Genomic DNA, 26032 nt, shown 5'->3' with positions numbered 1-26032 from the left:
CCTGGAAGTGTCCAAGGCTGGGTTGGAGTGGGTTTGGATCAACCTGGTCTAGTGGACAGTGTCCCTGCCCATGGCAGGGGGTTGGAATGGGATGGGCTTTAAGGCCCCTTCCAATCCAAATCAGTCTGGGATTCTACGATTCTGTGCTTATTGTCTGAACTTGTTTTCTTCACCACTGCATGTCCACAGCCCATGACACCACTACCAGGCCAATGTGTGCTCCCCTTCAGCTGCTTTTTACATTTTACCCGAACAAGCTGCAAAACTTATTTACGCCCTTTCTGCTACTATTGCAGAGGAGAACACATCCACCAGTGAGGCAAAGCATCTAATCCAGTCTTTCCAACTGGACACCACCTGGACCCTTTTGCTCCTTTGAACACTGGAGCCTGACGAGGCCAGTGCAACACACAGAGCTCACAGTCACTTTCCCTCTCCTGCTCTCCTGTTTTTTGACCTAACAGATTTTTCATCTTTCCAAGTAGCTGGAGGCGTTTTCTTTAGACTCGGACTCTATTATCCTAATCACTTGAGCAGGGAAACAAAGCAGGTAGCCTACCTTACAGCCAGCTTTGGTTCACAGAGAAAAGGCAGTGTGATGTAAAATTACTGGGAAGTTACTCCATGAGATTCCCCAAAGGCAGGAAAGGCAACTCAGAGCTCTGCTGTTGTCCAAGCACCACCAGCAAAAATCACTGCTCTTGACTGAAGAGAACTCTCCCTGGAAAGGAACCTTTTTTTCTTTGAGTGAAGATGACAGAAGAGAGGTGAACAGTTTTGCAAGTGTGCTGTAGGTATTTAAAGCAGAACTGTAATGGAAAACTAAGAGGCGTCAAGAGGAATTGTTTGTGCTGACCTGGAAGATACAGGAAAGAAAAAGAGCTTTAAAACTATCTGGAGCAGCATGCTTTTTTAATATATATATATATATTTAAAAAGCATGAAATATATATATATAAAATAACAGAGGAAACCGGCTAATGGCATTTGGCAGCTCCTTAAACAGGGCTGACATGTGCAACGCTGGAAGCACTATCTGTTTCTCAGAAGAGCAGCCTCTAAAACCAGGAGGATAAATGCTGCACTTACAGAAGCATATTTCCCCAAGCTGACAGAACTTGTTCAGTGCGACAGCAACAAAGCCTCATTCTTCATCTGCTCACGTGTCCACATCCGACGGCCTCTGCTTCGACCCCGGCTGCATCAAGCAAGACAACAGCCTGTGCTCGGGCAGCAGCAATCTGCCATCGGTGGGGAGCTGCAGGCACCTCTTTTATCTTTGATCCTAACCCTGGAAGAGCGGAGAAACAGCTCCTCTCCTGCAGCGCCGTGAAAACAGGATCAGCATTGACCGACTCTGGTTCGGAACATCAAAATAAGTTATCAAGAGGACATGATTTGGCCACGTTCCACGTAAGGCTGTGCTGCACAGAACATGAGGCATCTAACAGGGAGCTTGCATTTAAGGTGGTTCCTCCCCTCTCCACAGCCGTCATTAAAAAGACGACAGCATTAGCCTAGAACAGTAAGTCACTGAGAGGATAAAAATACAGCAAAGATTCCTTCACCTCCATGAAAAGGAAAATGCAACAAGCACAAAAGTTGCCCATTCTCTCATTTTTGAAGGAAGCAGCACTGGAAACCTGCATTGTAAATTTATTATGTAAAAGAAAAAACCACTTCAGTATTACACCGTCGTTTTATTTCCCTCCTGTGCACACAGCAGAAAGTGCAACACGCTTGTACCCACAATAGTGAGGAGACATCGCCAAGGGCAATTCCTAATTAACATTAGGAGGCTCTGGCTGAATCCCATCCCACAGCCTGCTGGGATTTCGGGAGAGGGGGTTTTTTGAGTGTGAGTCTCAGATATCACCGCCTTTCAGCAAAGCTCAGTCCCATGGCAAGGAAGAAGCATACAAACCGTGGGTGTATTTGACTGTGAGAGAAACTTTGCCTGCAGTGCTTTTAGGAAAAGGTTTTCCTGAAATAGGTAAAACAAATGCTGTATTCAATCCCACTAGAAAGCCCCTTGTAAGTAATTCCAGGTAAATACCCATTAAGCAATGTAAAAGCAGAGTTAAGCACTGAGCAGGAATTCCTGCATTACATGCTGAGCACCATTTATCACCCTATGCCAACAGGCAACTAGTGAGAACCTCTTACTCAAAGACACGTTTCCAATTAGCTAATTAAATTAACCTCTAAATTTAGTAGCTCATACTTGCTCTTAAACTGACCTGTTTCACCTCGGCAGTTGCTGGGGTGGGGGAAACACATCACATTATTATATACAGTCAGTCCTCCTGCGAACAGACACCGAGCCCCAGCAGCAGAAAGAAAGCCCGTCTAGAAACGCACGTTTGCTCCAGAATTCAACCGCTCACTGCTTGCCAGGAACCACATCAGAGTAATCCTTTAATACTCCAACCAAGTGGTCATTGTGAGTCTTGAACCGGCGTTTCTTCTGAGAAGCAGGTTTCTTCCTCCTCTGAATGGGAGCCTGCAAGAAGAAACAAACAGGAGTCAGAAGATCTTGGGACATCTGACCTGACGTGTGACACTGTGCTGGTCACCGCTGCTGCCAAAGATGAGCTCTGCCAGAACCAGGGGTAGGCAGGGAAGGGAAGTGCTGGCTCCTGGAGAAGCAACAGCATCCAGTTCCAATCCAGGCAGGAAGATGATCCTAGGGACAGAGCAGAGCCACGGTATCCCAGGCACAGTTGTAAAGCTGGCATTTTCAAGCGCAGGTTCCAAACCATCCCACGCAGCTACAGAAGCAGGTACAGGGCCAATAGTTCTATCCACAATGTCATCAGGATTTCAAAACTGTTTAGCAGAAAAGTTAACCCCCCCACCAGCACCTTCCACCCAAAATACTACTACTCTTCATACAGCTTCAAGCAGAATCTTCCACTGTGGAGCTCATGGGGATTCCTGGCGTTTGCCCTCTTTTGATGGTGCTCGGATTAACTGGCTCTAACGAGTCATAAAAATCTCTGACGGCTGGCTGCAGCACTTGGTTTTTCCAGTTTTTAACACTGGTCACGCTTCCCCAAAAGCCGTGCACAGGCTCACCAACGTGTTTTGGAATTAACAGTGCAGGATCAGGAAGGGGGGATTTCCTAGGAAGATCTATAATTTGTATCTCTTACTATTTTCTTTGGTCCGGTTTCTTGCATGGAAGAAATACCCTGTCGTTTCAGATACTCCTCTATCTTCTCCTCATCCATAGAATCCACGGGAATGCTCCTCCACAGCTTCTGGAATTCTGAAACGACAAACCCGGTTTTATATATCCCACTAAGCAAACCCTGGGCAAAGACCCCACAGGAAGGGAAGGAGAGAGACTTGATTCCAAACACTGAAACATTCTGGCACGTCAGTCTGTCACTGCCAGCAGGCACTCACTCAGCACAGCCTTTACCCGCTCCAAATGCTGATGCACTGCCAACAACACCCAAAACACGAAAAGATGAAATTCCAACCAACAAAACAACCACAAAACACCCTCAAGCTAAATTGCACTCGAGCATCAGGAGCACCCGGAGGCAACCTGTGATTTTCATGTTTATTTGCTATGGGAGTCTCTTTCTGCCTGGAATCTCTAGAGCTGTGTAGGCTGTGAATGAGTTTCATAGATCCTGATGAAGGGCAATCACCAACCATAAATGGCAACTTAATTTACACATCTTCAGCTGCCACTGACTTGGGAGACTTGTCATCCCATTGTCTAATTTACTGAAGGTTCAAGACGCTTACTTCAGTGGCTCTGAGCTCGTTTATCACTGCAATATGATCCATACCGTGCTCTACAGATAACAAAGTACTAAAATTCCTCTGGTGTTAAAAAGAAGAGAGACACCTTAAAAACCACAGCAGCAGGAAAACAGACAGAGACAGTAAGTCTTAATTAGAGCAGCTGCCATCTGCCTGCACACTTTCTGCCTCACGTAAAGTTTCACAGAGCCTCTGGAATGCCTTCTCCAGGCAGCGGCTGGTACGATCCTACCTCCCTTCATTCCCCAGGCAGGGAGTTAAGATACATCCTGTCAGCAGGTCTGGCTAACAAACTATAAATAAAACACGAGGCACACATAGCAAGGCAAGACTAAAATTTTCCCTTTATTTCCAGATAAATTTAGTATACAGTTGTCAAAACAACCACAACCTCTGCATGCTTAAGGATCTGTCCTGTTGCAGCAGGGGATGAGATGTTCCAGTGCCACGGATACCCCGGCTCTGGGCACTCTGCAACCAAATGGAAGTGTAGGAAACCAGCCCGGTTCCTGCCTTGGAACAATTCCCTACCTAAGGCACCTGGTTTTTCTATGCAAATACATGCATAGTCTCAGGCGTTTCTCTTCTTCCTGTTGCCAAAGTAAGAGGCCGTCCCAGCTTTCCAGGAAACAAAAGAAAGGAATTTCACCAGTGAAGAACGACAGTGTTCACTTTTGGTAATGCAGTGGTTTTGAAGAGAACCAAAATCTGCCGAAACACTACTTTTGGTTACAGGGAGCTAGCTCACAGCCTGTTTCTCACAGAGGCTATCCAGCACCCTGGGATCAGTGTGCACATCCCTTAATGCAAGGACTGACACTGTAGCCAAGACATTTTCCATCTGCTCATCCATTTTGAGGGGGATTCCAGGCTTTCAGCATAGTTGGTGGTGCCTGCTTATCACACATCATCCCTCATCTCATCCTGCTGCAGCAAGTGGAGAAGGTTTGTCCTCCTATTTATAATACCCTGCTGCAAACAAATGTGCCTCTAGTCATTAAAGTTAGGGATGTATGGACAAATACGCCCTGGTGCAAAAAAAAAGGGAAGCTGAGGATAGGTGCTTAAGGTTAAACCGGTCTGCATTCTTCTGGGGAACAGAAGTGAAAAATTAAACACTAGAAAATAAATGGTCAGCTCTTCAGGGATCAGCATGCACAGAAGTACAGACCACGGTTAATACCTAACTACAGCACTCTGCATTTCTTGTAGTGCCATGGTTATAACATCACTCCAGCTTCCCATCCACCTTTTAAACTTGGCCAAGAAATACAAATGGAACAGGCACCAAGGTCCAAAATGCAGAGCTGGAATGGACTTTACATACAGATAATTTAATCCACTAATTGGCCCCACCAGAGTCACTGTATCATATTCTGCAACTCCATTTAAAAACTCCTCCATAAATCAGGCTGCTTTCAGCACTACTGCTTTGATTGCAGTAATTGCAAAAGAATCTTCTTCCCATGCTGGAGCCCCATGTAGGGCTTTAAAATACTTCACTACCCAGGAAAGAGGGAGTCACAACAACACGGAAACACCCCATATTGAAGGACTGGTTTGGAACTAAAAGTACAGGATAAAGGTGGAGAAGCACAGGGAGCCACCACCCTTCAGTGCATATGAGCTGTCTGCACTTAGTGTGTCATCTAAAAGGAAAGGGAGATCCATCCATCATCTCATCACAAAGCTGACCTGGTGTAACACCAGACACTGGGCTAAATGCAAGGTCTGAAGAAAGAGAGCAGCTGGATGGCTGGCACTGAATCATTTACACATTACCTGTCAGGTTTTTAAGTCTCCAAGGACTATGCCCCTATCAGCCAGGGAAAGTTTAGACCTTGGGAATACACTCTCTGAATTATTGTGACATCGTCTCTGAAATATGAGAACCTGTGGGAAAAGCTGGCAATAACTACAGCTCTCAAGAGTCAACCCTCTGCATTTGTAGCTGTGGTACTTCTGCACCTCAGAAAATATACCCTTGACCTGACACAGGGGAAGATTCTTCCCGGTTTCCTTCGGAAAGAATTGGAAATGCTGTCACCCTGGCCTTTGTGCCGTGTGTCTGAAGAGCAGACAACAGCGGCAGAAGGCAGCTCCTAGGGAAGGCTTCAACATCCCAGATCCGTATTTCACAAGGTCGTTCTTTTCTCTGTGGACAGGGCACAAGGAGCTCAGTGCTGCTGTGAGGAGTGGAAGGGGATGGTTGGAGCAGGAAGCTCCCCACATGCTGGCCTGCTCCAGCCAGCCATGGAGAACAGGTTGGGATGTATGCATCCCTGTGGTGCCTGGAGCCATTATGATTACAGAGCACATTCAATTTTCCTTCTCTGAGTCCTGTTCACTGCTGGTGATCTTGACACCATCGCAGCAGAGAAAAGGTGAGAGACTCTTCTCTCAGAGCCACTAAATTATTTCATACATCAGCCAGAATAAAAGTAAAATGGCTACAGGAAGATAAAAAGACAGCAAGGCTTCACCTGACCGCAGCAGGCTGCACTCAGGCAAGCTGACAGTCTCTGCACAGCTTAGGCTGCTTTGACAAGACAGAGCCCAGAAAAAATCCCCAGGGGAGAAATTTCCCAAGAGTTTCTGGTCAAAGCCATGAAGGGGCTTTGAACCCTCACAGAGATTTGCATTTTCCACAGAGCTTTCAAGTCCTGATTCCAGCGCAGATTTTCCTGAGAAGAGGCAGAAAGCTGTGATCCCAGATCTGAGGCAAGTGTCATGAAAAAATCCTATACACAATACCTTGCAAAATGATCACTAAAACATTTAAACTCAGAAACTGGACAGAATCAACACTACTCACAGGCTGCTTCCTTGCTCCTCCAGAGAGCTAAATTCTGGTCTTTTGAGTACTGAGAGGAGAAAATGAGACCAGGAGCCGGCTAAAAAGCCGCTTTAGATGTTTGCTGACATCTCCAGCAACACGAAGTGTGCGTGCACAGACTCAAAACAACGAGCTCTGACCAGCAGGAACCAACACAGAGTTAAGCAGAGGGCAGCGTAACAAAGATTTTGCAGACACCTTCTCTCTCTGAAATACCCAAGGGGTAAGGATGCAGAGTTACCTTGATTTTACAGTATCACGAGGTGCCTCATAGATGAAAACAATTTGCACTGACATACCCTGAGTGATTATACTCTAACACACTTCCTTTCTCTAAATGCTTACATTTGGGGAATGAAGTCATGGGTAAATGACTGCCTGGTGACTTTGGAGAGGCTTATCCAGCACTTCTGACTGCCTCACCTGCTCTTGCAGAAAGGTTGAGATGGTTGTGGAGATAAACTGATACATCACGCAGGTAATAAAATCTGCCAGAGATTAAAAACAGCTTAAAAATCTTCAGTGAGCCAAGCCAAAAGCTGAGCAAAGGACAAAAACAGACAGTAACAGTGCAAAAGGAAGAAACAACAGCCCTAACAGTCCCAGTGAACACAGAACTGGATTTACACCAGGAGGAAAAGGTGCTTGATGCTAAATCCGTGCTGCCTCTGGACCACCACAACCGTAAATCAGCACTGATTCCAAGCAGTTTTCACAGTGTTAAATTTAAGAAGCTTTGGCCATTCTCTAAAGCCCTTCAAAGGCTTAGGAAGAATTTTAAAATAATTAAGTATGCGAATTTTTTAGCAAGAAAATACTTCCTATAGTGCATTCAGCTGGGAAAGATACCATCTCTAGCAGTGAGGCAATCAAACTGGCCTTTCAGCATTCAGCACAGGGGTGAAAGCCTTGTTCACATGCAAAGTGCTTCGCCCCAGCACAAAAAGGCAGCGTTTGACTTGGCTGAAGCACCTGAAATCTGGCCCTGCTTTTATAAACACTTTCAGCTCCACACCACTGACAGTAGATTAATTAGCCAGGAAGTCCAGAAGGAACACATGCAATCTGAACCTTCCTCAGCTAATCACATAAAAGGAAGAACAAAAGCCGTTCCTTACTGCTAAAACCTTCTCCAGTACCCTTGAGATCACGATATATAGGCACCGCTCTGTTGCTGCGATACGCTGGGATTTATTTTCACAGGGGGAGCAAAAAAAAGCTTGTTCAGCCCTCAAGGGCAGAGGCAGGCACTGCCAGAAAGCAGGTCCTCCCACTACTCCAGGCAGCGAGCTCCAAGTTGCCCTGGCAGCTCCTCTTTCCCTGCTGATGGAGCTCAGGCAGCAGTGGGAGAGGACACCCGACTTTTCAAGGCTATCAACCTCAGCCAACACGTTCTGAACTGGGATGTCATCCGGCAGCACTGTGCACGGAGGAGCACAGAGACCTTATTTCTGAGGATAAACATTAAACTAGAAACATATTTTGAACTGTCATCGGCTGCTAGATCAAAGAGTCTGCCAACACTTCAAGGCTTATTTTGCAGTCTTCTAAAAACTTCATTTTAACGTTGCCGGAGATAATGAGCTGCAGCAGCATTGCTAAGGCAGAGACGTGTCACAACTCATCCTGTGCACAGACAATTCTGCCAGTGACTCCCTAAGAGACACCCTTCTGCTGCTCTGGAAAGAATCCTAAAGCAAAGCCGATCAGGAAGGATGGGTTTCCCTCGTCACAGGATAACATGGTCGGAAAAAGGACCTGCTCCAGCTGCAGTGAGCGAGTGAACCTGCTCGGGGATGTTTCCAGCACTGTGGCAATACGCAGGTGGATCACAACAATCACAAAAGAGAAAATATTCTTGCCCCCTCTCAGAACAAAGCATCAAAAGGAAAACCAAAACCAGCAGGAACAGAGCAACAACAAAACATCACTTCTGGCTCTGATGGGAAGCTGCTGCCACCTGCGGATAAAAGGAAGCAGAGCCACCTTGAACTACAAACACTGCACACTGCATCCCTTCAGGACACACACTGCAGGCTTAAATGCCTTCCTTCAGCAGGAGGCCAGGCATTTTAAAGGGGTTTTTTAACCTCTTCCTCCCTCTGATAGCAATAGGTTTTTAACCTCTTCCTCCCTCTTGCACCGCTTGCTCCCCAGCAATCACGGATGTGCTACAACATGTCTCATGTAAGAAGAGCCCAGGATCTATCCTGGCTGCCTGATGCCTCCGTCTACATCTTAACAAAATGGGCTCTGTCATGAAATTTCACAGTTAATCCTGGAGTTATTATAAGCTAATAGCAACAGGGTAGAGACTTCCCTCTGACAACTCTTTTAGTATGGATAACAGTTTTCCTGCTATCTGGAAAAAATTGCACAAGAACAAACATTCGTTTAGCAACACGAGTATGGTACAACCAGTGGCTGAAAGTTAAAAGCTCTGTCTCAAAAGTTACTGCAAGAGCACTGATTTCTAAATGATTTGGCCATGTTCAGACCCCCACATCAGACTGTGGGCTGATGGACTAAAGAGGCACTACCTTAACAGAATGACAGTGTCCATGGTGAACTCCTAAACATTTGGAAATCAGAAATTCCCCAGTGAATCCATTCTGCATTTTGCGTATAGTTTCACTGCCGCTACCAAGAAATGACAGAAATTATTGTTCAAAAAGAATTCACTTCAACCTTTTGAAATATTTTTCACATTTTTAAATGCTATAGATGTCACCTCTACTTAATCACCTTTGTGAAACACAGCTACTATTACTGAGATTACATGTGTGTACTCTCAGTATGTAACAAACAGTTAATGATACACATCTTCAATTGCTAAATTCTATCAGAAATAAGGATTCCCTTGGAGGCAGGCAAAGAAAGAAAGAAAGATCTTTATGCATCCTCCTGTGGTCCTGTAAGTAGAGCAGTTCAAATTTGTATCAAAACTCTTTTTTTACCATACCTAATGCGATGCTGTGTGATGCAATGGCTTTATATGTCACGTTACAAGAACAATACAATGACAAAAGAAAGCGTTCAGTGTCATTGAGTCATTCAAAATAAGATCTTCTGGCAGAGACTGCCTTCCCCTTTCTGCATTTACAGACACCTGATGTTGGCATTGATGTCGTCACCGGAACGCACGCCGATTTCCGTAATTAATTTCTGCGCATAAAATGGCACCAGAGGATTTTACCACTACTTGTGACACAGCTAACACGGCGAACTTATGAAGCCCCAAATCCAATCCAGCCCTGGGCAGCAGCACTGCCCCAGATCCGTGCTCTCCTCCCAACTGTAACCATCCCCTTCTCAAGAATTTTGCTCACATCTCATCACTCTGTGTTTCCTCCTTCTGTTCCATTTATGGCCTCTTGCTGCAGTCACATGGTCAACAAACCGGAAAAAAAAACCCAACAAAAATCTTGCACCCACAAATCATTCCTTTGGGTTTTTCTGAGTTCCCCCGAAGCAGCAAAATGTTCGATGCCATTTTATTCACAGTGAGGTGGTTTTTAGTCCCTTCTGTACCGCTACTCTTGAAGACAACTCTTGGATTCCTGGTGCCATGTTCCAGTGTATCCACCACAAGGCAGAGGATACTACCGCTGCACTCACTCGCCGGTCTCGCTAGCCTCAGGTTATTATAAACATTCCCCTCACATCTGGACACACCTAATATTCCATTCTCACCTTAAAAGACTGCTCTACCTGAAGACTGCTTATACACAGAGGTGCTTAAGATGAATTCAGATCAATTGCCATGGAAACCTACGTGAAACAACACCTACCTTCGTCCACAGCGAAGTGACAGCTCTTGTCATTGTAGAAAAGAATTTTCTTCTTATCAGGGCGATTAACAAAGATGATCTGGTCCCCTAAAGCCTCAAAAACAAATGCAAAAGAACAACTCAAAATCACTTCGTTTCCAAGCTGAAGGGCTCCAACAGAGCCAGACCTTGTGCTACAAAAAGCAACAACAAACTGGAGAAGCTGCAAAGCAGCTGGCCATGAAGCACAGGAGTACACCAATAAATCAAAAATGAGATTCAGAGGACCGAGGTCAAGGTGTGAAAGCAGAACTAAATGCCTACAATTGGAATGCAGGAGATCACGAGCCTTTTGTGAGAAAGAGCTCTGAGAGCTGTGCTGAGCCATCAGGGCAAATCTGAATGCAAAGGATGAAATACAGAAAAGGCCACAATATTAGATCTGCTGAAATAGCTTCTGAGTTACCACAAGAACAGAAACAACTCATGAGAAAACCCTGTCTCAGTGTCTCTCCTCCCTCTGAGATGTGAACCAGCTGTACTGCTGACACGTGTTCCTCACCTTTATGGCTTTCTGTGCATTGGGCAGCCCTTCCTCGATGTCTTCCAGAAGGATTCCTCCCAGCCCTCGCTGGTCATGCTTGTCCAAGAGCCTGAGCAGAGCCTTTTTGTCTTTCAAGTTGTACTTGGGTTTGAAAGCATACTTCCCATCCACAACTTCTATTTTCGGATTGTTGACTAGAGCCTGTAACAGGAACAGAAATTTCAAACCTTGAAACAGTGCAGACACTTACTACTTTTTTTTCTGGTGTGCTTTGGAGCACATGAGCCACATATTAGAGCTGTCAGGCTGGAGGTTTGAATTCAAACGGATTTTAAATCCTTGGATCCTAGATCCACCTGCCTAGGCATAATTCACCACAAAACAGAGCACCTCTAACAGAGAAGGGACCCAATTTTGGTGCTGCAGGGTATTTGTTTACCTTTTCTCATCTGGCAAAAGCTCAGCAATAATTTTATACACGCTTCTTGGGAGGAGCTCTTCCGTGCCATTTTGATATTCTGGCTCATTGTGGAAGAAACCTGGAGCTACCTTATGAAAGCCTTTAGCAAAGCCAAGCTTCCCTCCCAACCAACACTGCCAGAGCAGAGGTTTCAGTACCCCAGAACATCAGTGCTGGCAGCAAGGAATGTTACAGTCTGACTCAATAGTTTCTTGACGGAGGGATTACGTATTTAATAATTTAATGAATGTGTATAATTCAGGTTTATCAGAATTCTTTAATGAAAATCTGAACATGGGTGTTCTTTACCTCGCTCATTAACCATTGTTTCTGTTTGAGTCCAATATCTAAGTGCTGTGTTTCATCCAGTATCTCTTCCAGGGTTAATGGATGTGTATCACCACGCTGGTGCCGGGTCTGGAAAAGCAAACAGGATCTATTACAGTTCTGTACTCACTTTATTCAGCAACTCAGTCATCAAAACCTAAACTAAGAAGGGCACCAAATTATACTTTATTTTGATCAATAGCCCATGAATCCCAAAATCTGACGGCATCCTGAAATTCCTGCAAATAAACCCCATTAGCTTGGTTCAAAGTGACCTGGGATAATTAGGATTTCAGTTATGGAACAATATGCTGACAATTTCATTTACTGACAGCAATTTGAATTTAACAAGCAGTTTCTTGAAATTCTCACTCTTGCAGCAGAAGAATTTCAGAAGTTGAAACATACAGCATTTTCCAGCTACCACAGGACAAGAAATAATTATAGTATTTTAAAACAGTATTATTTTACACCAAAACACCATACCTTCATATAATTCACTATTTTAGCAAGGACTCCAAACTTATAGCCAGAGCCTCCTGAAAGGGCTTTCAAGTTAAATGATCCATTGCTGTGATCTACAAGGAAAGAAAACAAACAATTAGAGGATGCTTCCATACCTTCCTGTTGGCTCTGAGCTCCATCACGTTCTCAGTCTACTTCCAGCAGCTTTTGACATGACAGCTATGGACAGAAACAGGAGTGGCAGAAGCAGCCACCCTCAGGTGAGTCCTTGCACACACCTTGATCCAGACCCAGAGACTCAGAGGACACAGCTCTGGAACATTTCTCGGCAGAACACGGCAAATAAAAAGTTAAGAAAGCATCAAGTGACTGCAGAGTTGCTGCCCCAAGTAAACACGTTTAATTTGGTGGCTTCACATCCCATAATCATTTACACTACATCAATCCACGCTGAAATAATGCACTGCATTTGCTCCACCAATACCTTCCTGCTGCTGAGATGGGGGCAGAAAGCTTCTCTTCTTCCCAAAAGGCACTCAATGGTTACACAGCAGGTGCAGGAAGGCTGTGATGATTTTTTTTTAAATTATTGTTTAAAGTAGCTCTAGTGGAGAATTTATTAAACAGACCCATACAAACGCAAACCAATTCAACCTGGTGTGTTGCACAACTGGAACAACAACTCAGAACCCCCTCTGTTGTCAGCTCTGGTTGTCTTTATCATGAGGTTGGCGATCATTTTGTTTCAAAAATTCTTGCAAGGTTGATAATGACCATTTCATTAACGTCAGCTCTTAGCACAGCACATTAAATGCAAATATCCACAAACCACAATCACAAGCCACAGGCTCATTACCAGCACAACACTTCTCAAACCTAATGGCAACAGTTTTTTGGAATTTCAGCTACTCCAGAAAAAGAATATCATCTCTTTGTCACCGTGGGGATTGATTAATCCTCTGGTGATTTCTAAGCACATCTGACAGGACAACAGCTATCTGAGAGATACACAGCTCCTATTATTTTTGTGGAAAAATCAGCGAAGCGAGAGAAAAGAACAGAATCGTGAAGCTGTTACATGACACCGTCTTAGAGGCTTTACACAGCACAACAATTCTAAAATTAACATAGAAGAATCAGTGTAACTGCAGCTACAGAAGAATATTTTATTCTGGTAACTGAATTAAGATGGTGAAAGGAGAAAAATCAAAAGCCAGCTCCCCTGAAGATGCGGCCCATAGGGATTTTCCCCTACAGGGTTCCCTTTGAAGATTACTTTTAGTGTCTATGACATTTTATAAATAAAGAGAAAAATCATAGACGTAATGAGAGGTCTGAAGCGACCAAAATAAATTCAGAGGTACAACAAACAGTTAAAGACGACTTATCATGCTTTTGTTCTGTCAATTGAACCGGGAAGATTATCTTGTTTAATCTGCCTGGTTGCAGCCTGCTACAGTTCATGACAAGAGAATCTAATCACACGGTGAGGCTGGAAATCTGCAGATATTAACACTTCAAACGTCATGGCTTGATGGCTGAATCCAGCACAAAGCAGAGCGGGGTCGTGGCCAACTCGCGCTCCCAGAAAAACGACAAAGGGAGGGGTTTGCTTCTTATTCCAGACAGTAAGAGTCGTATTTATGAATGATTTACTCCTGGGGTTGAGGGCTCGATGCAAATGAGCACAAAGGAAGTTGTCAGCAGCATCGTGCTCTGGCCAATGGAAGGAAAGCTCCATCTTAGCTGTGCCATAGGCTGCACTAAAAAAAGGGACCAGAACGGCGCTCTCTCAGCATCCTTTCACACAAGAGGTAGGTGTGTATCATTTTATAACATTCTCTCAGGTTTATCTTGATTACTGAAAGAAAATATGCCTGTAAGCTGAGAACCTGTAAAAGCTTCTTGGAATCAGACTGATTTTTCTCTAGGCTGAGCTGGGTTTATCCTGCTGAACGCGGAGGAGCTTGTCTTGCACGATCAGACAAGCACTTTCACCATCTGTGCACTAATGGAAAATTGATGACCACTCCATCTTACAGCAAAGCTAACACTACAAGCCAAGATTCAGTAAACAAAATGGATTTCGTCCTTACAGGGGAGGTGGCTGGTTTCCTGCAGCCTCACATTCCTTGTGATTGATTTCTGTGTGTTTTCACAGAAACGACAGCGAAAGGGTTTTCCTTAAAACAAAGACAGCTCCAGCCGAAATGTGAGAAACGTTACCTCCCAGGGGGTATTCCGTAAATTAGGCTGCCTAAAAGGGATCTGTGTGCGTGGAAGAGAAACCTGTTCTAGAAATGTGGTATACACTGGGGTAGGGAGAAAATCCCTCTGCCTGCTGTTATCTTTGGAAATACTGTAGCAGCCATCGATACAGCGCAAACAGCCGGGTTAGAATGCACCTGAGGTTTGTAAATGCTTTTACCCCGAGATGTCTGCTCAGTGCTTTCTTAAACAGGACTTCCTCAGCGCTGCATTAAAAGGATTTTCTGCCAGTCATTTCCCTCTACTCCATGAATATGAATTCAAATAAAGCTGCTCCTCTGCAGTGCCCAAAGATGCTAATGCTTTTAAATTAAAACCTAGTGCAGATATTAGAGGAACCAGTTCATTAAATATTTAACTCACTGCATTTTGGATACATACAATTGCTGACTTGATTGCAAATCAGACTGGCTGATGATACGAATCTGAACTGTGCCATTACAAAACAAGTAAAACTGCAGGAAACCAGCCCATTTTTGACAGCTTTCAAGGACACTAACCTCATTAGTGCTGTTTTAATTCTGAACAGTTGGCAGCAGCTACTTCAGCCTTGTATTTTAATAATTACAGCAAAGAGTAGCTGATCTTTATCTGCCTCACCTCATCCAAATCTAAGCAGATCATCATCCTCCTCCTCAAGGAGCATTAAATTCCACCTCCTGGCACAAAGACAAACATCTCTCCACCGTGCAAACCGCTGCTCTGATGGAGCCTGTGGAGTGGGAAGGGGCTGGCTCTGGAGTGGGAAGGGAATGGCTGCCCTGATGGAGGCTGTGGAGTGGGAAGGGAATGGCTGCTGCACTGCTCCGTGCTGCCGGCACAGCTCCTGCCTGGCCATGCTATGCCCAATGCCCCTCTCCTCTTGGGAACAGAGCTACTGCCCTGGCAGAGAGCTGTGCTGCCAAAGGGCGCCGGCCGTGCAACGTAGACACGACAGGTTCCTCAAGCAGCCCCAGATTTTGAGCACTTTGAGCAATGTAAATGAAAACTCCCCCCCCCCAAAATTACTAAATTTTCATCACAGAAACAGTCTGGTTTTGTGCCTGGTGTTTACAGAGCGAGCAAACTTACACGTAACAGATTCCAACAAAACCCTCAGTCTTAGAAATCTGTTTTCAAGGTTCAAAACAGAACTCCTTTCTTTCCCAACGGTATCCTCTTGCCATTTAAAATACACAATTAAATCATGCTTGTTTTAATTACTCCTCAAAGGGGACTCCAAATCCTTTTATTCAGCTTCCCCCTCTCTCTTTCTCTCATGGATTATTTTAAAATAAGCCTTCAAGCCAACCCTCCAAAACCCCTCATGACTTTTAGCCCCATAACAGGTTGGCTGAGTTTCCTTCCCAGACCGTGACCAAATCAAGCCATTCTCCTGAAGCCAGGACCTGACTCGAGCCAGGAGTATTTTTAGCTTGGATTTGCTCTGTAAACTTTTGTTTAAGGAAAAAAAAACCCCACCAACAATTTAATTAATCCCATCCATCTCAGTCATACTTTGTATATTCAATTACTAATTTGTGTACTCAGTTACAGCTTTAGCAGAGGAAACAGTAAGTTACTGCAACTGCTCCAGTAAATGTCTGCATGGAATGCTAATGCCAGGGACCTTCCCAACAACAAAGCTCTTCCATTTCCATTAAAATCCATTGAAGACAGAAGGATAAGGAACAACATGTATAATATTTGAACAATAAAAATAAGACATAGATCACAAGCTGGTTTGGCAGCACGATCCTGGTTTTCACCATATCCTTTTCCACAGCAATTTCACAGAAATAAGGTCAGGTGCTCAGACTGCTTTAGTAGACACCATCACCACCATGTTCCCCCTAACAACTCCCTGCTATTTCCTCAAGGAAATACAGAGATCTGACTTGATCTCCTCCTCCCACACCCAGTCTTAAATTGCCTGAGAGAATAAAAGGTTATTAGGACGTCCTAGAGCCACAGCAGACAACCAGAAGTTACTGTAGCTCCCTGGACAAGTTTTATTACATTAGACTATAGAGCAAAGGCAGGTTTGCTGAAGCCAACTTCTTGCTTCATCTCCCCCCACATCACAGAGCAGCCTCTTCCTCTGCTGGGTGCCCACAGACAGCGCTAGGGCCAGGGCTAGGCAGAGCTGAAAGTAAGAACTCCTCAGAAAGGGTTGGGTTTTCCTTGTTATCCACCTCCAATGGATACGGCACCAGAAACAGGATTTTAAACACTCTCAGTGCCATCTGGGCAGCCAAGTCTCTCCAGCACAAACTACTCAGCAGTGGAAGAGCAGGGGTATGAACAGGTCGGGAAAGCTGCCCTCCTGAAGCCAAGAGAGTTTTGCAGGTGAACAAGTCTGTGCTAGCAGGAAATTCCAAAATAACAAGGCCTTTCACACCACGCAAGCGGCAGCCTCAGGACTGACGACCAGCAGGTGGTTGAAACCACTGTACACCTCGAAAATCTAGTCTGTAAGCTCTGCTTGTGGATATAATTGAAATAAAGAAGCAAAGCTCTCTCATCCCTGCATAACTTACACCACATGATGCCTGCATGAACCAGACACTGCCAAAAAAAAAATGTTCTGGTCTTATCACAAATTTCTACATCTGAAGTTTGATATTTTGATGAGCAAATATGACTATGCAACAATCCACGTTTGTAGAAACTTTGAGCACTTAGTCTGAGTTTAAGTAGTTCCAATTTGTGATAAATACCACAGCATGTTTTTGATTGACACAGTCCTCAACAGCTTTGCTTTTGTGTTTCAGCTCCCAAATCTGTGCCAGTGAGCACACTCAGACAGCTCTTCAAGAATGGCAACCCTCAACAGCACTCACTGGAATGAGACTACCACATCCATTTCCCAGTATCTGGGCTTCCAAGTGCAAAAAATTTACCCTTTCCATGACAACTGGAACACTGCCTGCTTTGTTATCCTGATCATATTCATCTTCACTGTAGTTTCTCTGGTGGTGTTGGCTTTCCTGTACGAACTGCTGGACTGCTGCTGCTGCGTGAAAAACAAAACTGTGAAAGACTTGGAGAACGAGCCCAACCCCGTCAGAGCAATGATGAACAGCTTCAGGAAGCGTGAAACAGAGGTGGTGTAGGAAGCACGGAGCACCTGCACTTGGAGAACTTGGTCTGACACCTCGAAGGAAGCCTCTTGTACCTTACAAATGCGCAAGTCATGTGCTTTTTTTCTTTTGGACTTGAATATCCACAGCAGCAATTTTATCTCTGGATGTGAGCTGGAATAATCGGCAAAGGCTTTCCAAATGCTTAGCAGAAAGACAATCTATTGCAGTGTTATGGGAGGGAAAAAGATTTTTGTTTTTAGATGAACTTTTGCTGTTTATATTGAGTGACTAGCATAGAATTTTGTCTACCTGACCGAACAAATGTTGCCTAATATGCTTAAAACCGTGTTGCTTAACTGAAGAAACACTTACAAAATGTTCAACAGTCTGATCACATTCAGTGCAAAGACAGCAGTGTTGTCCCACCAAGTCAACCACACAGGGACAGGACAGACAGACAAGGGGTAAGAAAAAAGTTGGGAGAGAAGGGCTGAAGAGCAAGAGAGGACTGGGTGAATTCTAGCCTTTGGCAGCACTTTTTATTATGGGTTTCTTGCTTTTAGAGGAGAGGGTGGTGGGAGGAAAACTAAGCCAACAAGAAATGGGTCCCTAGAATGGTCTTTTCTAGTCCTCCTAAGGGTGGTTCGACCCTTTCTTCCCCACTTCTCCAGTTCCAGGGAACTGTTCTCCCCTTACTATCCAACAGTTTCTGGATGTTGAGACCTGCATAACCCATTACCTTCAGAATATCCCACCCTTCCCAAAAATCCTGCTGGAAATAAACAGGCATAATTCTCTGCCCCAAGGCTGCTGCTTCAGTGGCAACCACAATACTACAGGGAGCAGGACGTGCTGGATCTATTATCCCTATCCCAAACTTTCAAAGACAAACTGGAACCGATGGAATTCTTGCAAGAATGCAGGGAGATGAGCCACAGACTTCCCACATGGAAGAAGGGGATGTCACCCAGCCCATGTGCAGCTTCCAGGTGCCAGCATGAGGCCACACCGAGACCAGCCCTGTGCTAGAGAGGGCAGCTTCACTTTGCACAAGAGAACCTCACTTGACTTCATCCGCCTGCTGACACACCCCGGAGTTCACACTCACCCCTTCCTGACCACAGAACTCTCACACCTCTGGCTCACCAGTCCTCTGTAGCTGTCTTGTGCCTGTGATTTTTAAAACCGTCCAAGTTTTGCAGTTACAAATGACGACTGTAATAACAGTGTCCAACAGCGTGGCCGTCAGGAACTCCTGGCAAGTCCTTCACACTCCTGAACCCACACAGAAACGTCCCAGTGCAAAGCTACAAGTGGGACAAGTTATTTAACTGTATTAACCCCAGAAAACATTCCTGCAACGAAGGAAACAAAACCCACCTAAATGGCCACAGCCATTAGTGATGTCACAGTCCATCCATACCCCCAAAACCTCTGTGCTATGGCCAGTACCTGTAATGATCTCTTTTTTATATATATATCAAGTCCCTCTCTCAGGCTGAGCATGACTAAGCTCCAGAAGATCTGGACACAGTGGAAGACCTGCTATTTGGCATGTGCTGCTCCTGGTTGGTGAGGTGGAGTCACAAGACACCCAGGGCACTATGAACTAGCAGAGCTAGCCCAGTGATTCACCTGGAGAAGCAAACTCCCTCCTGCAGTCACAAATCCTCACAACCATTCATCTCAGACATGCTTCTTACAGTGAAGTTCGGACCAGCCCCCGTGCAGAGAACGCTTCAAGCTCAAAATCAAAAGCACAGCTGATGGAAGCCCCAGGTGGAAGATAATCCAGGACTCACACCACGACATACGATGAATGTCAGTGGTGATAAGGATGACACGTTACCTTCTGCTGTATGAGACAGCATCAGACTGCAAAGTTCTGCCCGAGAGGCCAGAGCAGCCATCAGGGTGCACTGAATTAATTAATGTCTCTTTCCTAAAAGCAAACGCTCTGGACACTTGCAGCAAGCCCAAAAAATGCCCATCATGGCTGCACACAAGAGGGCAGTGTGTGCAACGTGCCAGGCTCTACTGCTTTGGCATTGCCTTCCCGAGAAGCACACGGAATGACAAATCTTGGGACTCATCCCAGCCTTTTATTTCACAGGTCTGCAAAGGGGAATAGGTGTGGGCACAAGGAACAGAAGACAAAGGTGTCCCCTTGCACAGTACCAGAGAAGACTCAGGATGATTCTTTCCCACAAAACAGCCCCTGAAGATTTCGGCTCTTGACTACTGTTGGTGGAGACCACTGAGACAAAGGTCTTAAGACAAGGACTAAGACCACAGCCACAATTTATTACTGATTAATAAAATGAACCAAACAGATTTGATCCATCTCACTTATTTTCCAGTTCCTATTCCGAACTGAGTAAACTAGTTTTGAACTTTTTCAAGTAAGTTGTTGAAATAATGATCTGAAATAATGACAGTAATGTCTGTACAGCAATTGGTGTAGGAGCAGTGGGAAGCTTAGAGCCAGACTTCAGACAGGCCAGATTTAGCTGTGCAATCATTTGAAGGTTAGCATGGTCTCCATACCTCTCCTCCCCCAAAAGGTGACAAGGGCAGGCTCTCTGAGTCACAGAACCACAGAGTGAGGGAGGACCTGTGGGCACTACACACCCGGGCACTATCAGAGCCAACACACAAACACTGTGACTCCATTTATCAGCTCTGTGGCCACTGCACAACAAAAACTAGGGCTGGCCACCAGAGTTCTGGTTTATTTGGGGCAGTGGGACAGGGATTCCTCAACATCAAGTTTTTACTCCATCTCCCCAGACCCATCTCTGACATCCACATATTCTGACGGGCATCTGCCAATCTGGCAAGTGAAATAAAAAGCGGGTTTTGAGGCAATGGATTTTGACTCTGCAGCATAAAAGAGCTGGAGAAACCCTGGAACCTTTCTGGTACTGCCTGGCATGCAGCCAGCAGCATAAAAGATCAAGTTTATTTCCTCAGAGCCACGCTGGGTCCCTGTTTTGTGTAAGCGAATTGTCTGACAGCCACAAAAGCACTTAAAGAAACCCTCAGCCCACCAAAACCACAGAAACAAAATGAAACCTTCTTTATCTGCTCAAATCCTCCAGATCACACTCACATTTGTACCCTCTGCCCTCTCGCTGACTCCCATCCCTTCCTCCCAGCAAACCCCGCTCACCCCAGTGACGCAGCTTTGGATATTCCACGTAGAATTTTGTTTTATTTGGAGAGTGTGAAAAAAGGGTTGGATGGAAAGCTGGCCTCCCTTGATTTATTTTAGAATGCCTGGCTGATACTTTATTTGGTGCCTGAGAAGCTGCAGACACATACCCAAATTCCCAACTCTTCCCCTGGGACAGAAGATGCTTCACTCCTCCCAAACTCCCTGACGTTCTTCTCTGTTGTTTTGAGCTCTATTGTTTCTTTTGGAGTTCAGGAGAGAGCCACGGGTGGTATTATTCAAAATATGAGCACGGACTGAGTTTGCACAACAGGGTATTTTGTGGTTTGGTAACTCCTGGCATTTGATCTGACCTTTAAAGTGCACTTGAGAACTGCCACTGCTTTCGGAGCAAATCCTCTCCCCGGTGCTCCACTTTCCACACACTCCCACTGTTCCTGGTGCTGTTTTATCAACTGTTGATTTGATCCTGAGAGATGCACTATCACTGCCAGCATCCCAGGGAAACGCCACAGCTCCTCAGTAAAACAGGCAGAAACCTCTGGAATGCCTGGTGCTCATGAGCAAAGCTTAGCTCCCAGGTAAAACAAGGACAACTGCTAATTACAACGTGCAAGCCAGACAAGGTGCACCTTGCAAAACCCATCTCATGTACGGATACCCTTCCATTTACAGTTACCTAAATATTTTAGGTGCTCTCTTGCCAGAAATAATCACAGAATCGTGGAATGGTTTGGGCCGGAAGGGAGCCTAAAGATCATCCAGTTCCAACCCCCTGCCACGGGGACACCTTCCACTAGGCCAGATTGCTCCAGGCCCTATCCAACATGCCAAACACAGAGAAAACTAATGGCACCACTGCCTGTCCAGCAAGCACCGAAATCCACACAGCAAAGCACAGTTTCACGTGAATCATTTTGGCAATAGCGATTCCTCCAACACAGCAACAGCAACCAAGCCATGGGATGAGGCTTAACACATATGCCCAGCAGAGAATGGGTTCTCCACATTGTGCAAGTGACTTCCTTAACAAAAGCGGTGACTTAAGAGAAAGAATGACAACAGCCACCAGCAAAACTCACAGGCACAGCATTATTCACGTTATCAAACCATAGCTTGAAGGCAAACAGTGGGAAACACGGAGCAGCTGCTGGACAGGAGACTTCCACCCACCTGTGTTTTGTTTCGAGCTGGAGGAGCCCCCTTGCTCTACTACCTTGGCCTTCTTCTTCTTGGAAGCAGAGGAGTCCGAGGAGAGTGCTGGGCGTTTCTCTACGGCCGGCGTGGAGAGGGCTCGCTTTTTGAACAGCTCCCGCTCCCTCAGCAAGCTGGGGTCCATGATTCTGCCACGGGGAAAAGGGGAGAAAAAGGTGTCGGCGTCACTAAATTATTTAGGAGCAGAAATATCTGTTTATCACGGAACATGCCGAGTTCGACGGGACCCATAGGGTCCCACGACTGAGTCCAACTCTTAGCCCTACACAGGACACGCCAAGGATCCCACTCTGGGCCTGGGAGCGTTGTCCAAACGCTCCGTGATCTGTGTCAGGAGTGGTGCTGTGACCACATCCCTGAGGAGCAATTTAGTTCTTGTTCGCTCCTCCTTTTCCCGAACACAGACTTAAACGACAGAGCAAAGGTGTCAGTGTACTACCGGAACCTTAAGGAGTGTGAATGGGAATGCCCAACGAGCCTTCACGGTCACAGCAGGGTAGGAAAGCCGGGCAGCAGGTTAACGAGGGACCTCACGGCCACCGGCAGGACGGAACAAAGTGGCAGCGCGGCGGGCGGGCGACCGGAAACCACCGGCCGGAGGATGCCGGTGCCTCGCCGCCCCTACACCCGCGCACAGAGCGGGGAAGCGGCTCCCAACGCCGCCGTCTCCGCTGCTGTCCCGGTGCCGGTGCCGGTGCCTGCCCCCGTCCCCTCACGGCGGCCCCCGCGCGCGCCCGCTCACCCGCGCGCCGCCGCCGCCTAGCGAGCCATGCCGCTCCCGGCAGCCCCCGCGCGCCCCGCCCCGGAAACGGCCCGCCCGTCGCCATGGCAACGCGGCCCGGGCCTGCCCGCCCTCACACACACCCCCCCCCCCCCCCCCCCCACCCACACCAAAAAAAAGCGCGGATATTTATTTAAATCGGTTTATTAACATGTTTCACACAGTGAAAAAGTCCTGAACGTGCTGCTTGAGGATGAGAAGAGGCAGCAGCAGGAATAATGCAGAGTAGAGCAGGGGCAATGAAAGCCCCTGTGAAGCAACAGTCTGTGGCAGATAATGCTCGTGGTGGCGGGAAAGATTAAAAGACAAATCATTTTGATTTCCACATTCAACTGAAAATCCCTTTTCTGGTTTCTGTTTTGCACTTCTTGGTCTGGGTTACAGGTCCAGCTGTCGCTGCCGAGGTTCTAAACCATTCTGGCACCCTCCTCTTAGCAGGGGGATGCGAGTTCTGGAAGGAAACAAAAGCACAAAGGTGGAAGGAAACGCACATCGAGAGCCTGGCTCACTCGCACAGCTCTACTCCTCCTCAAATTCATGCTCAGCTGGAGCCATGAATGTCCAAATTGCTCATGGAAGGCTTAATGCCTCACTTAAATCCAACGCCTTGTTCAAGAACCTAAGGGATTAAGAATTAAACTCTGAGAATCGAGGCTGAGAAAGGTTTGCACTCACAGCAATACCCAGATTCAAACTGAAGCAAGGCGTTCAACAAGTGCTGCTGGTCAGAGACATAAGCTCCCTTTTAAATAAGAATTCTTAACATCTGTTCCTACAGACACCAGTGCAAAAATCCTCAATGTGATCGGCACAGCCTCACAGAACCCTGTACTTAAAAGGAAGAAAAAGGAACAAAATGTCCTCTTGAAATGCTGGAAGCATCTGCCACAAGATAGCTGACAAAATGTGTGCTGGGAGAAAAGTTTCCTGTGGCAGTCTGCCGCTGTCCAACTGGGCTATTTGGACACAGCAAGGACAATAAGAGCAACATGGCATCACTGCCTCAGGGGCATGGATGAGACAAATGGGCTGGCAAGCCAGGCCAAGGTTTTGGACACAGTCTGGAACCCAGAGAGAAGCTGAGAATTTGGTTGTTGAAGATCCCCACCCCAGTCACCCAGGTCTGGGCTGTGCTCCTTCGGCCTCACCTTTGGCTGAGAGTCGGCAAAGAGCTCCTCCTCCTCAGGATGGAGGGCAGGCTGGTCGGAAGAGGCTGGTGGGATGGGCTTTGAGGGGCCCGCAGCCCCGCTGCTCCCTGCCTGCCTGGCATCCACGCTCCCTGCAGCCTTCCCGTGGGACAGAAAGGAAGCACAATGTCACTTGGGTCACTCATCAACAAAGTTCCAACACCTCTGCTTGATGAGGGCACTGCCTGTTTCTTACTCATTTCCCCACAGTAAAGTTAGTGCAAGTGAAGTTCGTGCATTTCAAACACAGCAGCTGGAAATTGTACTTGGGCCTTTTGGGTTTTTTTAAGTGGAGAAGAACACTTCCCCCATTCCCTATGGCTCTGAAAACTTGAAATATTTACTTCTGACTCACAAGTGTTATATTCTCTAATGTGTTTTTACAGGTCAAGTGTCAGTTAAAAACAGCACAGAGATATTAACTCATGTTTTTTATATCATCCTGCTGGTCACAGGTTGCAGCAGTCATGCTGACATTTCTGCATCAGCTACACATCCCTGTGTTACCAAAATCCTCACTTAATGGCGAGTTTACCACATGAATTATTAGAGTAAGAACATCTGTTTACCGAAGCCAAAGGCACCACATGCAGACGGGTTTTCTCTGCTCCTTCCTTGGATGCTGGCTTGATCCCATTACCCTGTAAAAGCAGCAGCAGCAGCAATATCAGGCCACTCAAATCCAAGAATATCCATTAAGAGATTTAAAATTGCTTGCTACAGAGGATTATTAGAACCAGGGAGTTCTGGTTCTGTAGGAGAGGTAAATAAAGACTGCTTGGATTAGATTTTGGATTTGCATCTGTTCCTTTGGATTATAATAATTTGATTACTATTATAATATTGTCGTTCCCACTATTAGCTCCAGGAGCTAACACAAGCAGGGAAAAGTGTGACCAGAGCTCAGGCAATTAGACTGCCAGGAGGTCAAATGCAGGAAAAAGAAGCCACTGACACAGATATTGTAGAAACAAAACAGCACTCAGGGAAGCAAAAAAATCAATTTGGCAAAATAGCAATGCTTGAAAAATTGTTTGAGCCGGTGTTTAAGAAATCAGCCCAAAGCCCCGTAAGGAACAGACATGAAATCCCAGCACAGGTAGCAGGATTTGGGGTATGGTATTTCTTTTCACCATTCCCAGCAGCTGCCACTCAGTGCAGGGTGTCCTGCTGAAGTGGGACTTGGGGTCACAGAGGCCAGCAGAGGGCTCAGACTACCCTGGATTTTCTCAAACAGCAACAAAGAGCTCCTTATTTCCCAAGATTTGTCCTCCAGGAGACACTTGTTATCAGGCTGTGCCCAACAGTTTCAGGCAATAAAGGTAGACAAAGACTGAGACATTCCTGGCTGCAATTGCCTCTGGCTTTTTCATCCTCTTAACCTTCCTGCTTAGTAGGAGGATCTCTTTTCCCATATCAGGTTGGTTGTTAGGTACCAAGGCACAGAAACAAAGCCAGGGCACAAGCCGGATTTGGTTGCTATGAAGGAACAAGCATATCCAAGTTTTCATACTCGGAAGAACTTGTAATGTGTGCAGCAAATCACAGCTAAGCTGCACAGGTCTGATCTCTTCCTAGGTCAATACTTATCCCGAAAGAACCCTCAGTTTCTGCTCTGAGAATTCCTCTGAGGAGGAGGCAGTTCTACTCAAAACTGGGTGAGAGATGGATTGGGAAGATGGGACACTAAGCACTGCTGGAAACACCAACAACATTCTGTTAGTCTGCTCCTACAAAGAAAAAGTGACTTAACAGACAAACAGTTTTATAACCTTCTTTTACTAACCTGTGTTTTATTCCATAAGGCACCTTCCCTGCTTGCTTGATCTGCTCCTCTTTTTTCCTGCTGTCCTTCAGGCCACACCAACCTTCTTTTGATACCTAAGCCATCCTGAGATTTATTTCTATCCTCTTTCTCCAGTAGTGCAATCACCATCTTGATCAGATACAGCTCAATATTTGCAGGAGTAAGTTTTCTAATTTCTTGAATTTTGGTAGTGTCTGGGAAAAAATATAAATACAATATTAATCACTTAAGCTTCTTGCTCATGATGCAGTTTTCTTATATTGCAAAATACATTCGTTGCACCTCATTAAAGCACAGGATGGATTAAGGCATAGAAAAGGTAAGAAGATAAAAATGTGTGGGTTTCACCTGT

General features: G+C 45.8%; 3 protein-coding genes across 9 annotated transcripts in view; 1 reads left to right on the top strand and 2 right to left on the bottom strand.

Moving 5' to 3' along the window:
* Positions 1–1636: 1636 nt before the first annotated feature.
* GTF2E2 (general transcription factor IIE subunit 2) lies at positions 1637–22691 on the bottom strand. Of its 2 annotated transcripts, none has more exons than XM_066184786.1 (8): positions 22648–22691; positions 21864–22033; positions 12204–12295; positions 11700–11807; positions 10949–11131; positions 10408–10501; positions 3156–3271; positions 1637–2503 (listed from the first exon to the last, which is right to left on the bottom strand). In XM_066184786.1, the coding sequence occupies exons 2-8, from the start codon at positions 22027–22029 to the stop codon at positions 2384–2386; spliced, it is 879 nt and encodes a 292-aa protein (XP_066040883.1). In that variant the 5' UTR covers positions 22030–22033; positions 22648–22691; the 3' UTR covers positions 1637–2383. The 2 variants fall into 2 exon arrangements, with proteins under 2 accessions (XP_066040883.1, XP_066040884.1); XM_066184787.1 differs by lacking the exon at positions 22648–22691 and adding an exon at positions 22351–22462.
* On the top strand, positions 13939–19839 carry SMIM18 (small integral membrane protein 18). The gene is made up of 2 exons (XM_066185071.1): positions 13939–13996; positions 17204–19839. The coding sequence occupies exon 2, from the start codon at positions 17249–17251 to the stop codon at positions 17543–17545; it is 297 nt and encodes a 98-aa protein (XP_066041168.1). The 5' UTR covers positions 13939–13996; positions 17204–17248; the 3' UTR covers positions 17546–19839.
* A 137-nt stretch (positions 22692–22828) lies between the features above and the next one.
* Positions 22829–26032, bottom strand: part of WRN (WRN RecQ like helicase) — a 29368-nt gene continuing 26164 nt past the window's right edge. For all 6 annotated transcript variants that reach the window (XM_066184780.1, XM_066184783.1, XM_066184785.1 and 3 more), the window contains exons 34-37: positions 25660–25874; positions 24443–24514; positions 23835–23972; positions 22829–23137 (exon numbers count right to left, since the gene is read on the bottom strand). In XM_066184780.1, the coding sequence (XP_066040877.1) occupies positions 23015–23137; positions 23835–23972; positions 24443–24514; positions 25660–25874 (548 nt within the window). In that variant the 3' untranslated portion in view covers positions 22829–23014. The remainder of the gene's footprint in view (positions 23138–23834; positions 23973–24442; positions 24515–25659; positions 25875–26032) is intronic.

Source organism: Chamaea fasciata, unplaced genomic scaffold, assembly GCF_029207755.1.
Source record: "Chamaea fasciata isolate MVZ Bird 193981 ecotype frontalis unplaced genomic scaffold, bChaFas1.0.hap1 SCAF_6, whole genome shotgun sequence".
Taxonomy (NCBI): domain Eukaryota; kingdom Metazoa; phylum Chordata; class Aves; order Passeriformes; family Sylviidae; genus Chamaea; species Chamaea fasciata.
This window is presented reverse-complemented; position numbering and strand designations above follow the sequence as displayed.

Coding starts and splice junctions, on each gene's coding strand:
- SMIM18 (XM_066185071.1), top strand. CDS start 17,249: ATGGCAACCCTCAACAGCACTCACTGGAATGAGACTACCACATCCATT.
- GTF2E2 (XM_066184786.1), bottom strand. CDS start 22,029: ATGGACCCCAGCTTGCTGAGGGAGCGGGAGCTGTTCAAAAAGCGAGCC. Junction 12,296..21,863: donor CAGCTCGAAACAAAACACAG/GTGGGTGGAAGT, acceptor CTTTCCTTGTAG/ATCACAGCAATGGATCATTT. Junction 3,272..10,407: donor TCACTTCGCTGTGGACGAAG/GTAGGTGTTGTT, acceptor TTGTCGTTTCAG/AATTCCAGAAGCTGTGGAGG.